The sequence below is a fragment of the Taurulus bubalis genome (assembly GCF_910589615.1).
Source record: "Taurulus bubalis genome assembly, chromosome: 18".
Taxonomy (NCBI): domain Eukaryota; kingdom Metazoa; phylum Chordata; class Actinopteri; order Perciformes; family Cottidae; genus Taurulus; species Taurulus bubalis.
In genome coordinates, this window is record NC_136606.1 from 15,064,881 (window position 1) to 15,079,190 (window position 14,310).

At 42.0% G+C, this 14,310-nt stretch overlaps 1 protein-coding gene across 1 annotated transcript in view; it reads right to left on the reverse strand.

Moving 5' to 3' along the window:
* Positions 1-457: 457 nt before the first annotated feature.
* ntng1a (netrin g1a) overlaps positions 458-14,310 on the reverse strand; it is a gene marked incomplete at both ends in the record, with an annotated part of 82,683 nt that continues 68,830 nt past the window's right edge. Inside the window, 3 exons of the mRNA XM_079234414.1 lie at positions 458-714; positions 7,696-7,830; positions 10,204-10,398. Of these exons, the coding sequence (XP_079090540.1) occupies positions 458-714; positions 7,696-7,830; positions 10,204-10,398 (587 nt within the window). The remainder of the gene's footprint in view (positions 715-7,695; positions 7,831-10,203; positions 10,399-14,310) is intronic.

Below are 14,310 nucleotides of genomic sequence, written 5' to 3' on the forward strand. Positions count from 1 at the left end.
ATAAGAGGGGAAGTGAACGAGTCCGTCATCTTCAGTTATCCCTCCTTCAAGCTGGAAGGAGCTCAAGTACCTGGTATGGCTTAGAGGGGGAGAGGGGACTCATTGTTCTTTGCACATTTTACTCTTGTTCGGCAAACACTTCTTTTTTTTTTCGTTTTCTTTTTTCTTTTTATAATATCTGGCATTTTTAGAAGTATATGTATTTTTTCTTTTCTTCATTTCTATATATTCTTTGAAATTAAATGAAAAGTTTTGCACTCGTTCGCCCGGCACATTCCCTTCATCGTCAGCGCGAGTGTCCATTTGAGTCTGGCGGCGGAGAAGCTCAGAACAGTCCAGTCCAGAAAGCTTGTGGTTGTTCTTGTTTAATGGTTGTGGATTATCTGAAAGGAGGGAGGGGGAGGTTAAAGTGGAGGCGGCGGGGCGTTTATCCCACCCGCCAGGTCACGGGTCTCTTTCAGAGCAGTGCGGGCCAGCAGGAGGCCTCTCTCAGCAGAGCCCAGCCCAGCAGCAGCAGCAGCAGCAGCCTCGGTGGTGTCGGAGCCATCAGCGGGCCCTGGCCCGAGTCGGGCCCCCGGCAGCCGCCCAGCTCCGAATCGCAGCGGGGGTTCTCACACAGCAGACCCGTGAAGTCTGAGGGACAGCTGCAGTGGACGTTGTTGACGCACGCCCCGCCATTTTGGCAGCGCAGGAGCTCGTTGTCACAAACCCGGGCTATTGCAAAGACAGGAGAGAGGAGGTACAATCAAACATTCAACACAATTTTTGGGTGACCCTTTACTTGAAGTGAACTGTGCTGCATCCAAAACATGTTGTAATCAAATCCATTTCATATCATTAAATGATCTACTCTCCATTAAAATGAAAATGATCCCTCTAGGGAATTTAGGAATTCTCTCATGCTCTGATTCGAACAAATTAAAAACTCTCAAAAGGTTTTCTTCAAGTAAAGTGTTACCGCATTTGATTTAGCTGAAATTCGACTGGAAGAGTTAAACATTTTGGGAAACGGGCTTATTAAATTTCTTTCTGCGAGTTTGATGAGAAGATCAATACAAACTCTTATGTCTGTACAGTCAATAAGGAGCTGGAGACAACAGCCAGTTGGCTGAGTTAATAACTCTTTTTGTTAATCCATACAAAATCTTTGTAAAGTGTAAAAAAACATTTCTCTGTTTAATTAGGTTTTTTAAGTAACTTCCTGAAATATCTGCTGGTTGCGTGGTAACTTCTTCTAGTCAACAAGTCACATATGGGCCAATAATCCCGTTTAAAAAGGCAAATTGACCATTTATACACTAATCGGCTGCTGCCTCCAGCTTCACATCAACATCAGTAGATGTGAGATGAAAGCAAATAAGCTGATTTCCCAAAATGTAGATCTATTGCTTCAACATTATATTATGCAATATACTGGATTTGCCCAAAATAAAATATGATATGCAATGTATATTATTCTTCAAGGAAAACTCTGCAGTGCATGCATCATAATTACTTCAGTCAACATTTTACTATATCAGATTATTAATGTTTGTCTAAATATTTGAGTAAAAACACGTTAAAGCCACTGTGTAGAATTTGAAAACGTCTGCCTTTGGCGCCCCCTGTGGTTGTACCAAACAATACATTGATGTTCATGAGGATTGTCTCATTTTTTTTAAATAAAAAAACGTGCCATCACTATAATTTCAAAAATGGTATAATTACATCAAGTATATAGACAAAGTGTGTTTAAAGAACTCTTATCACATCGTGTCTTCTAGTTTAAGTTGTTTGTTTTAAAATCCCCCTGTAATAACCTGTTACCACCTCATAAAACAAACCTCTATACAATTTAACATCCTCCTCATAATAAGCAAGTGCAATCAAACATTATGGCAAAGAATAATTATCATCTTTTGTAATGTAAACATAATCATTCTATCCGTTATGTGAGTACATTCCCTTTCCGTCTTCATTTCTTTCATAACACAGCTGATGAAAGCCTCGTCCCATCAGCGGTGTTGCAGGAGAGAGAATTCCTCAAAGCCTGACAGGCTTCCCCCCAAACAGCACTGTCTTTAGACAAACCGAACGTCAGGTGAAAATTGGTGTATATTTAGAGCTGGGACACCGAGGCCACTCCATTCCCAGTGGAGGCAAGCTGTCAGGCAAGCTGCAGGCAAACAAAGCGGCGGCGCACAAACTAATAAACCAACAGAGACAAATAAACAGTGATAAACACAGGGGCCACTTCCACTTCCTGCCCATTCCAGTCCTTTATGGAAGTGGAAAACAATGAGGTGAGCAATCTATGAACTCTATGGGACATAAATATCACAATAACAAATATCAGGCCTTTCTCCTGATACTCGGGATTGGACGCATGCTGTCTCCCAGGAATCGCCAAATGGGGCTTTGATGGGAGGCTTGTTAAGAAGCATTGAGTCTGTGAATCCTATTTGTGCATTGTCTGTTTTGCAGGAGAAAGGGAACCTGCTGTTTGGCTCAGTAAGTTCTGCTCCAGGCCACGGCTCCCCAATTACCATACACAACTAGATCCAAATAAGACATCTGAATTACCGTTGTCTTTTCTCTCGCCGACTGACATATCAATTTCATGACCAACTCAACCACTCAGCAGGAAATAAAGTAATGTGTCAATAAAAGCACAATCACTGTTTCTTTCCTGCGGAGAGCCGTTGTTCTCTTGGTTTTCTCCTCGTAGTGAAGCAGCTAAACTTGGTAATAAAATGTCTCCTTCAAGATGACAAGGAAGAAAAACGTATTAATTAATGAGTCATGTTTTTCCCCACGAGGCCTTGATATGATCGGTTCACTGGAGAGACTCCTTTAATTAGACAATGACCTTTCATCCTGTCCATCTTATCTCTCCTAGCTTTCTTGATGAAATGCTCATTTGTTGTGGATTTCTAAAGATATTCAGAGGGGTTTGTATTATATCTATGCTCTAAATAGATCATAAAATCACTCAAAATGATGTGCAATACAACATTGTATCTGCAAACCTTTTCAAGGTTTTAAGGAGCAAAAAATGATGGCAGCTTTAATAAAGAGCAGCCTGTGACAAAAAGAGCTTTGTGACATTTGCACAATATTAGATTTTCCCTACTCAGGAAGGCATTTCATACTCGGAAGACAACACCACCCTGACTTGTTTACTACAGAAGTTTGAAGAGGAGCTTTCAGTCATGATAAAAAGAAGTGATGGTGATTGTCATGTTCTTCTCCCAATCAAGTTGGTTGAATGGTGTTATTTTAGCTGCTAACTACCGTAAAAGTCGGGTTACAAGCCGCTACTACCTTTGGTCAGTGCCCCCGTTAGCTCCCCGCTGTAGCCAGCTGGTGCTCCTGCTAGCGCTCCGCTAGTTCCCCAATAGCTCTCCGCTAACTTCCGCTAGCGCTCCGCAAGCTCCCCGACAACCACCGAAGGTAGCGGGACCAGCCCCGGCTCGACACCCGACTTGGGCAGAGGAGACGTGGGCAGTAGTAGCAGCAGCAGCGGGGAGCTAGCGCTGCTCCTAGCTTGCTACAGCGGGGACACTGACCGGAGGTAGGAGCGGCTTGTAACCCGACTTTTACGGTACTTTCATCAGAAATCTTAACTACTGGTATTCAGTTGAGTTGGTTTTGGAATAAATGTTTGCCAACAACAGCTGTGTGTGATTTCTTCAGCAGCAGAGATACTCATCAGGTTGCAGGTTTTAGTCTCGATTCAGAACTGCTTCATTGTCCTCCAGAAAGTAGGCGGTCACACAGCAACATGAGGTATTTCACATATTTCTGTGAGACTAGGTTGGAAAACTGTTATTTGCTTCTGACTTTTGGCAGTCGGTAGAGAAGCAGCCTTTGCTAGCTTGGTGTGTTTTATGTTTCAATATCAATATTGAGAGTAAATCTTCATTTCAAGGTGAACCACTACTTTAAATATTAACTATGCAGGATGCTCAACACGGCCTCGCACGCTCCGTTGACTTCAAAGTAAGCTTCAGGTAATGGCCGACCCCTGCAGGCAAAGTGCTTCGTTTGCTGCCAATTAAGCAACGCTGAAGTCCAAAATGAAACCGAGATATAGATTTTTAAAAACAACATGCAGCGGCAAGTTTGTCAAAGATGTCGAGCATAATGGGGTCCATGAGATTAAAGCTTCTCTAACACCGTGTGGAGGAGAGAGCAGCACCGGAGGGCACAGTCAGTACCAGCATGGGGCATTGTGTTTTTATACACTAAAGATGGGTATTCGAAAGATGAGTGAGGAATTATGTTGAAAGCCTGAAAACTCACTTGGAGGGAGGGTGAATTCTTCTGAGGAGCTCTGCACCTTTTTTATCTCTCTTCAATCTCTCACATTAACCATTTTCTCGGCATGTAAACAGAGCCCGCACAGGCAGTAAATGACAAGATTTGTAGCGTTTGCTTTTGATATGAGTGATAATATTTAGAGAGGGGACCGGAGAACTAGGTGTGCCTGTCTGGGACTCTGATGTGTTTGATGAGAGATTTGAGTTTTAATTGCATTCCTCAGTCTGCATGCAGATGGAGTCTTGTCCATGCACATAAATACTGCAGCAAGGGGAGGTCAAGACGGAAAAGTTTTCCAACTATTTCTGCCGTGGAATAACTTGAGCGTTAGCATCTCCTTGGGCGGACGTTATTGCCAGGGTTTCCAGCTTTAAACATTTTTTAGAAAACTTTTTGTGCAGCCGATGTGAGATCAAATTCACTATGAAATAGCTTTGTGTGTTTTCCACTTTGGACCTTGTTGTTGTTTAAGTTATTTTAATAATTCCCGTGGAAAACTGGCTTTTTAAGTTATTGCCAGTGCAGTAAGGGATTTAGCGTATCTTCTAAAACATCTACAACAATACATGGAGAAATCCATAAACAAGGCAAAAATACTCATTCCTCCACCGTGGCCTCAGTGGACCAGAATGCAATGCAGTCAGGGGCTTTCATCTTTGCAGATTGTCAGTGTAGTAGAGTGTAAAATTTCGGTGCACTCTTCACCAGGGCCAAATATAATGGTGTGTTCACACCAGAGGCAAAGAGAAACGTCACACTATGTTTTTTCACAAGTTCATTTGTGTTTTTTTTTTGCTTCACTTGCGCGAGACATACTGAAAAGGGAGGGAAGGGGGGCTTACCCCCATGTATATATAAAAAACATTTCATTAATCATGGCCGATATAACCACTATTGCTGCTTTGCACATACCGTAGAAGTCCCAGACTTGTCTTAAAACCAAACGAGGTCGAGGGGATCAATGCGAGGAAAACTCACTTGGCTATTATAATCACATGTATCGCACAGGGAACACCTTCTGTCCAATGAAGGCATTCTGGGAAATGTATTTAAATGTGTTGACTGAAATCAAATAATAGGTTTAAGAGCAGTGGGCACGCTAGAGAATACATTCTAATTTAATCACAAAAGAACACTCATCTTTCATGTAAATAAAATGTCCCCAACTTAGATTTCTACATTTTGCACATGTTCAAGTGTTGCAGTATTTGTTAAACCTCTTTAGTCTCACTGCAGGAAGAGTGAAAGTTTGAGGCTTTGAAGTTTTGAGAACATACACATACTTCACACAATCATGTTTGTTTGATGTTCTAATCACCGCTTCATAGCTAATCTGACAAATAAAACTACGGATTTATTCTGTGCTCAGTGACTTCCCATCTGCTTGACATTCTTTTTACTTTCATTTTCACTTTCCTTGTTTCTTGTAAACATTTAATTTCTGCTGTTGTACAGCTCAGTACTGTCAGTATTACACTGTATGCATGTATAACATGTTGGCATGTGAACCACCAGCGTAGGCCTTCCCCTCTACACTTTGAGTATAAGGGATGTTTTCACACTTCACACTGAATTTATTAGGAAAATAGATGCTTTTTAATGAACATCCATCTGTGTCAGGAATTTCTAAAACATGCACATGACTTTAAAGCACTTGCATTTACATGCTGCAGACCAATAAAGGCTAAATAGTAATAGTCAAAACAAGAGTATTGGTATTAGTTTTAACATGTTCGTGTTCCTAAAAGGCCTTTGCTGTCATTTAAATTTCATCAAAGAGCAATAGCTCAACAATTGTTCAATTCATTATATTGATTACATATATTGTGACATTGTATTCTGAACATGATTAAATTATAGAAGGCCCTGTTTTTTTTTCATTATCCATACACAAAATAAAACTATTGCCAGTTGAAGTCTTTGTACTGAAATGGTAATATCATTTTTTTTTTTTTTACATTTTTTGTGCCATTGGTCCAAGTGGTTCCTCATCTTTATATTCTTCCTGCTATACTTACAAAATACAATTTTCTTCAATAGTTTTTTCTGTTTGTTTGAATAATTCATCACAAAACAGATAAAGGCGTCATTTATCTCTGCTCAAAGTTTATGCCGTGCATTTATTGTGCCTTACTGGGCCTGAGTGGGATGTTTTCATATGACTGGTCCCATTCACATTCCTCTGTTTGCTTTAGAAAGTATTTCAGGCTTGGTGGTTGGATGAATACTTCATAGGAAGCAGACCAACTGCTGACATTCGTCATGATAATAGTACACTGGCAAAATCCACGGGAAGAAATAGAGGCCGCCACGAGAAATTAATCCCTCAAAATCACGTCACCTGACAATGTGGAGGCACCTTATTTAGGACGCCTTTTGTTAGCCAGGACAGAGATTAATGTTGAGCTACAGGAGGAAGCCAAATAGATGTCACCACTATGTGTGGAAAGGTCTATAAATCTGAAGTCTAATCACAGCTACCAACAGTGACGCAGAGACTGGTAATGGTTGGTCAAATGCTAATTGGCAGCAATTATTAGCTCGTCTGACAATAAGTGAGTTACAAGACAAGTAATTGCTCCAAACAGGCCAAATCATTTGTGCCCAAACGGCAAGTTAATTTGTCAAAAACATGTGCAGCATGAACGGCTTTTGAAATGGTGATTTTTGTCTCTTTCTTTCTCTGTCAAAGAGTTACAATCATTCCTCATGAGGCGAGTACTTTATTATGGCTACCTCCTGTAGGTTTGTCACCAAAGTTTGACGTGAAAGAAAAATAAAAAATGAAAAATTGGTGACATTTGAAAACAAATGACTACATGGGGGCATGCGTTGCAAAATGACCGGGGGAAATATAAACGGTAGACAATAATAAATGGGCTGGAGATCAAAATGAGCTGCATTCTCCTTTGAAAAATGTTAGTGTTGGATGACATTGTCCCGTTGTGAGCTGGCGAGGGGTGATGGCTTCTCAAACAGATCACAGGCAGCCTGTCAAGCAGTCAACATTGACTCAGCTGTTGTTTTTTGTTGGTGTGCGACACGGCTGGATAACTGAGTTACCGAGCAGCATGCACCCTGCCATGCCATTGCTTTTTTCTCTATTTGAGCCATACAGGGCCCCTGCTGATATTACATCGCTAACTCGGCCGCTGCGACTGTGAAATGCAGGTCCAGTTCAGTTGCTATATTGAGTTAGATCATGTTATGGGTTAGGTCTGTATTTGTTAAGGCAGCTGGGCAGTCCTGCACATGTGCAGCACATTCTTCCAGGCAAAGCTCAGGAATCACACAGAGAGAGAAGAAATCAGAGAGAGGTAGCAAAGAGAAAGAGACAGAGCGGAGGGAGAGAACAGCCGTGAGCTGCGTGGGGAGGTTTGTGGTTCTACTTACATTTGCAGCCATCGTCCCACAAATAGCCGGGTAGACACTGCTGACACTTAGGCCCTGTAGTGCCCTCCTTACATATACAAAATCCTGTGCCATTACAGCGATCATTGACTGAGCCAAAGCGATAACAATTACACTCTGGAAAAACAAGACACACATACACACACAGGCTGGAAATAGGGTGGTGCTTTGACTTCCCGGCACACGTCTAGGATTTTCACAGCGCCGGACCTCATTCCTCGAGCTCAATTATAAGCTTAACTATTACTACAAGAAGCTTGCTAATCTTTAACCGCTAAAAAAAAGTGTATAGATTTAAAGACATACAGAAAAAATGCTACCATTTCAACTGTAATGGAGACAGAATGAGAAAGGAATGACTGACGCTATGCATGAACACTTTGTATTCCTTACAGCATATTTGTGAATATAATAACAGCATATTTGTGAATATAATATAAAGTATTTTACTGTTATAGCTATACAACGTGCAATGAGCAAATATGCAAAGCATTATCAGTAGCTTTGATTTAAGATGAACAAAGAGAGCTAATTTACACATGCTTTTCCAAAATCTTAGACATTCATACAGGTACGGATAGAAAAAGATGAAAAGAGGAGAGAGGAAATGTGATGAGCAGGTATCAAGATGGATTATGGCAAGAAAGAGAGATTGGTTATAGAAGAATGAGAGTACAGCACATTGAAATGAGCATTATTGTAATATGTTCTTTAATTATCTCTAATTTTCAAATGGATGTACGTATTGTCGAGGAGTTTGGCACAATCCTCAAATGCCTATTCGTCATCGACAGAAGAAAACGGCCATTAGCCTCAATTCAATTTGGAATATTGTTTAAAAACCTTCTCTGTAAAAAACAACCCGTCAAGTCTCTGGTGTCCTACGCTCAACTGACCTTCCAGCTTTCCATAGCGACTCAAGCACTCAGCAGTCAAAGTGACACCTATTTTGACAGTCCCTGACCATCACATTGCACCTTCTGTGGCTGTGCCGGCTGCACGCGGCTGCACCCGAGTGACATCCGGGGGTCAGGCAAGAGGAGAGAGGTGACGGCAAGTGACAAACTGGGGGGGTCAGTGTGAGAGAGGCAGGGTGACGGCGAGTTTGGCACAAGGTAACGCCTCGGTGACTCTTAATGCCTTGTGACGGGTTTCAGCTGCTACTCTTGAGGCCATTTCATGTATATGACATATGCACTTCTGTGGCACCTCTGACTGGCGGTGTGACTTCCCCGCGACATTTCTCTCAGAACCCTTGTTGCTTGTCAGACTCTCCCCTCAGGACTCACGAATGCACCTGGCACTGAGCACTGAGAACTCAGTCTACATGCTGGCTAAAGAATCCAATAGGGAACCAAACGATTGCTTGAGGAACTAGGCGAAATGCAATTTTCACATATTTTTTACAAGTAAAAAAACATGATGCAGTTTATGAATGCCTGCATAAAGGTTATGGACAAAATAACAGAAACACCAGATGAAAATGACCTTTTAACTCTGACATCACAAGGGATGTCTACACAGCTCAGTCATATGAGGTTACAAGCCAAATAGTAAAATGACATGTACTTTGCTCACAAATTATATAGTTACTAAGGATGACATTTTGAGAAATATTAGCAGAATGATGGGAAACGGAAGGAAGGATACAGCTTTACCAATTCAGGTTTTGTACAGATTAATCAAAGGATATATAATCTGTTAATTAAACTCAGGCTAGCTTCCCCCCCTTGTTTCCAGTCCGTACCAAGCTACTCTAACCTGCTGCTGGCTTTTTTTTAATGTTCAGACATGAGTCTGTTTTAGGTGTTTCCATTAGTTTGTGCACATGCTTTAATTATTTTACATCAATGCTTGTCTCCAAACCAATTGTAACACATTGTATTAATAAGTAAAAGCTAGCAGCTAGAAAACAATTGTAACACACAAAACCAATGTAGGCTAGAAGCTAGAAACCAACTGTAACACATTACGCTAGCATTGAGCTAGCAGCTAGACACTAATTGCATCGCACTACGTTAATGTGAGCTAGCAGCTAGGAAAACTAATTGCAATGTGCTACATTAACGTGAGCTAGCAGCTAGAAACCAAATACACTATGTTAATGCAAGCTAGCAGCTAGAAACCAGTTGTAACGTAGTACATCAATAAATACAAGCTAGCAGGAAAGCTAACTGTGATACTGTATCGACCCCAAATCAATCTACAGTTATTAAAACCATGCTTGAAAGGAATGACTGAAAACCATCAAGCATTCTGATAGTGTGTATCTGACTAAACCTGATGGACTAGTGTCCTGCATATAAAACTCCACCATTGTGCAAAAGCAGACGAAGCAAACAGGAAGACAAGAGGATGTAAGGAGGATGAAGCGGTGGGGGATGAAAGATGACACTTTCTCTGGTGACGAGTCAAAGACAGGAAGTGAGGCGAGGAAAGTGTTTGTGTGAAAGCAAGGTGGCAGTGAAAGGGGCCAGGTGGGGGACTAACCTATGCACACATTTTGATCGTCCAGTTCTGCCGAGGTATTGCGGTAGTAGCCCAGCTTGCAAAGCTGGCAGTGCTGGCCCCTAGTGTTGTGCTTACAGCTCACGCAAATGACGGTGTTTAGCAGCTCGATGTAGCTGCATCGGTTGGAGTGGCCGAAGCATTCGCAGTCTTGCAAAGAGAGTGTGAAGGGGAGAAAGAGAGGCAAAGAGAGAGAGAGAGAGAGACGCGGTAGGGAGTGTTGGCATTGTTGCTTTTTGCTGCGAGGGCTACGGCGGTGGGGTTAGCAAGAATTTGAGTGAGGCACCATGGCATGCAAGGTTAGAAATAGAGACTGTGTTGTGAGGGAGAAGATGTTGGGAAAGAGATGAGAGTGAGGGTAACTCATGATTAGTCTGACAATGGGCACAGCCGGAATTAGAAGACATCACATAAAAAAGCACGGCGTTAGTCAGACTCAAAAAGGTCACATCACTTCAAGCACACCACAACACGAGGCAAGGAAGGCTCTGCAATGATGAAACAGAGACACGGTCACATTGGGAACACCACACAGTGTAAAGGCAGGTCAAACCATGAATGAAATGGAAATTCCAACTCAGGGAATTGTGTTGGAAAATGTTGAAATTGTTGTCTAATTGATCTCTTGAATGTCCCGGTTGATATGGTTTGAGCTGACCGGATGACACCTTCAATGGCGCTTCATAACACCACCCTCTAATGGAATGCATGATGACTTCCAAATTTGACAAACCCTTCCAGTAAGTCGTCCAACAAATAATTCTAAATTCGCTGGATAGTTGTATTTATAAACTTGGCAACATAACCTGTATAAAAAAAAAACAGTCAATTTGGAGAGTTGACACATGCTGAGGTCCACCAGTAGAGAGTGTGTCACCGCCTGCTATGCAGTTTTACGTCATGCCAAATTAGATACATGGAGTCGTAGCTGGACTGTAAAACATCATGATGATGCTCACTGGCAGCACTGACCTAAAGGGGTGCAGGATGGGAGGGGTGCAGCCCAGCTCTCTCCGATTGAGGATCAGTCTGCCCCGCTGAGTGACCACTGACACCACGTGTCACAGCGCAGACAGATGTGACCCTTAAGCCTCACTGGCAGTCGCTTGGACAGAAAGCCCGCGGATCCAGAGTAGGGGGGTGGCGGATGGGGCTCTCGTCCAAGGGATTGTGGTTATTAAGGATCTGTATTGAGGTCAGGTCTCTGTGCCCGGCCGCTAACTACCCGACAAGACTTGGAAATGAAGGAACAGCAAGACTCCTCCTCCTCTCCACCTTTCACCTCAAGCAGAAAGTCTGGTTGGAGTGTGAGTTAAAATCTTCTACATAAGATGTGGTTCAGTCTCGCAAACATACTCTCAGAAGACAAATAATCTCTCTTTTCCAGAATAAGGCTAAGGTCATAAATCATGCACGCATGAGGGAAAAAAAAAATCCTGAGTCTTCGAAACACGTTTCCTAAAAATAGTTGTAGTCCCAAGCACCCGCTATGTTTGCTGAAAAAGATATGATTCAAAAGGACTTTTATAGTGTTTAGAAACGATTCAATAGACGAATGAATCCTCAATGTGCAATGTACAGTGTAAGCCATTGGTCCAGTTCAGAGGTGGAGATAAGGATACACAGTGCTCTAGCATTGGGTTAGTGCTGCAAGGGTTAGGGGCTTCCAGTTAGTCAGAAACATCAGTTTATCTGGGGTTGAGGGGGGCAATGTATGAATTCCAGCTCCTACCTCGCTTGCTGTTTGCAACGTGGACAGTAGGGGCAGTGGACAATGCAACCTGAGGAGCTACTAGACAAATTAAAAGAAGAAACAAACAAAACAAACAAAACATGATATTGCAATTAAACATAAAACATGTAATGTCAGAGAATTAAGAATACTGAGCATCATGCTGAATAATAAATGTAACTGTAAAAAAAGAAGAAGAAGAAGAAAGAAATATATGAATGATGGTATTGGGAAATATGGAGTGACTTTGCCAAGTGAAGTTGGCTGCATGTAGCAGAATTTGTTACAAATGCCTTGGATGCCGAACAATTCAAATATTATGGTCCTTCTTTTATGCTTCATTTCATTAACAAGTGCTTTGTATAATTCAAAAGTGTCTGTGTATGTTTCCCCAGACAGAAACTATCCCCTGACAAACTACTCTCCACCTCTGTGGAGGCCAGCCAAGAATTTTCACCCTATAAATTTGTGCACAGGAGCGTGGGCAGGGAAACTGGCTAGTGAACACATCAATCCCTCGATTCCTTTACGGTCATAAAACAAACAGTGGGAAAAAGAAATAATAGGCCCAGCCTCTGCCATTGTACTGGGTGACATAAGCCCCTGACACATACAATGTGTGCGCTTGGCTGCAGTCATGGAAACGCAGAGCTGAGTGGTTGTGTGCTAGTTGTTTGTGAGGTGGCTGCACATCACATTTGCACGATGGATTAAGCTGAGATGAGCCTAACATCAATCTGCATAAAAAGCACAGTGAAACCTCTCCTGCTTTTCTCCCTGATATGCCGAGACGGGACCGAGAATCCCTGGAAGCTCAGCTCCTAAGTAAATATCGAGTGTATGTGTATAAACGTACAGATTGCACACATTGAGAGGATAATGTACGGCACTGCAGCATCTTGCAACATGAGTGCCCTGTGAATGCACAAGCCTCCACTGTGTGAGCCAAAACCCTTTATCATGAGCAAGACAAGCAGGCGGAGGATGTTTTTTTTTTCGTGGTTTGTCAGGAAAAATAACTAAGATTGGAAACGGGGGAAGATACTACCCACAAATACTCATAGCTACCAAAGTGACTTCTTTTTTTTGGGCTTCTATGCAAACACTCCGAGATAAATGAATCTGTGAAAAAACATAGTTGGTCCATATTCTTAGATGCCTACCTTCTTTTCGGTTAGCGACACCTAGGGATGACACATTCGGCCGAACTGCGTGCAATTGAGAGAAACCAGGAGTTATTCATGTGCACTTGTGGGATGCACTTTACATGTATTCTAGAGGGGTGGGAGGGGGGACTACGTGGTGGTGTACACACACAACTGGAGACACGGACATGTCCAGCATGACCCAAATCAGTAAATTAGGAAAAAAACAAATACAATGGGGCAGGGCTGACATGGACGAGCAAAGAGAATGCATCCAAAGACCCGCTAAGGACATTGGTGAGACGTTGTATGTAATTCGTGTGACCTCCATGGGCTTGCTGTGTATGGCAATGGCAATGATGAGTGGAAAAACGGAAGAAAGAAATGATAAAAACCCTTTTGAACTTGGTATTTAAGACATGATCTATGCGAGCGAGTCTATACTATGTATAGCAAATGAAGAAGTTAGGGGTCATTTTGTTTAATTCATCGCATTGACTGTGCAATCAATATCTAATTACAGTGTATTTCTGGTGGAGGAATAACAATGAATAAATAATGGCAGGTGTTGGGACTTGGAATGACGGACTGCTGTGGGTAGCATAACCTCATAATTACATACAAGTCCGTATTTCCGTGTCCGGGAAATACTTTGCGGTTGGAAATGGAGAGGACTCGAGCAGAGGGAGGAATATGGATAATTTTCCTCTTCGTGCCCCTTCATCTCCTCATTTGATCTTTCTGTCCTTTTGCTATTGACTCCATGAATCATGCGATCTCGGGTAATTAACGCCCAGTGGTGTCTTGGCAAGAATCCTATTAACCTTATGATGTGTAAATCCAATGCAAGACTCCGATCCAGGCTGAATCATTTTAGAAATGCCTTTTTTCACATGGAGTAATTGTATTGTTTTCTACTTCTGCACTCCACAAACTGTGACGATCATTTTTAAATTCAGAATGACCCTTGTTGTTCTGATCTGAATTGAAATCCTCTGTAACATTTTTCTTTAGCGGTGAAGCTGTTTGCTCAAATCCAAAACTGACTTGCGAGGACATGAGCAATTAATCTATGACAAAAACACAAGTGTGCATCATCTGAGAAAATCCACACTGTCCCGATCTATAACGTCTAATTGGTAAAGTAGCTTCATTTAAAATGACTCTGTTGGATATAATACACATCTGGGTTCCATTAATTATTTTGTTATG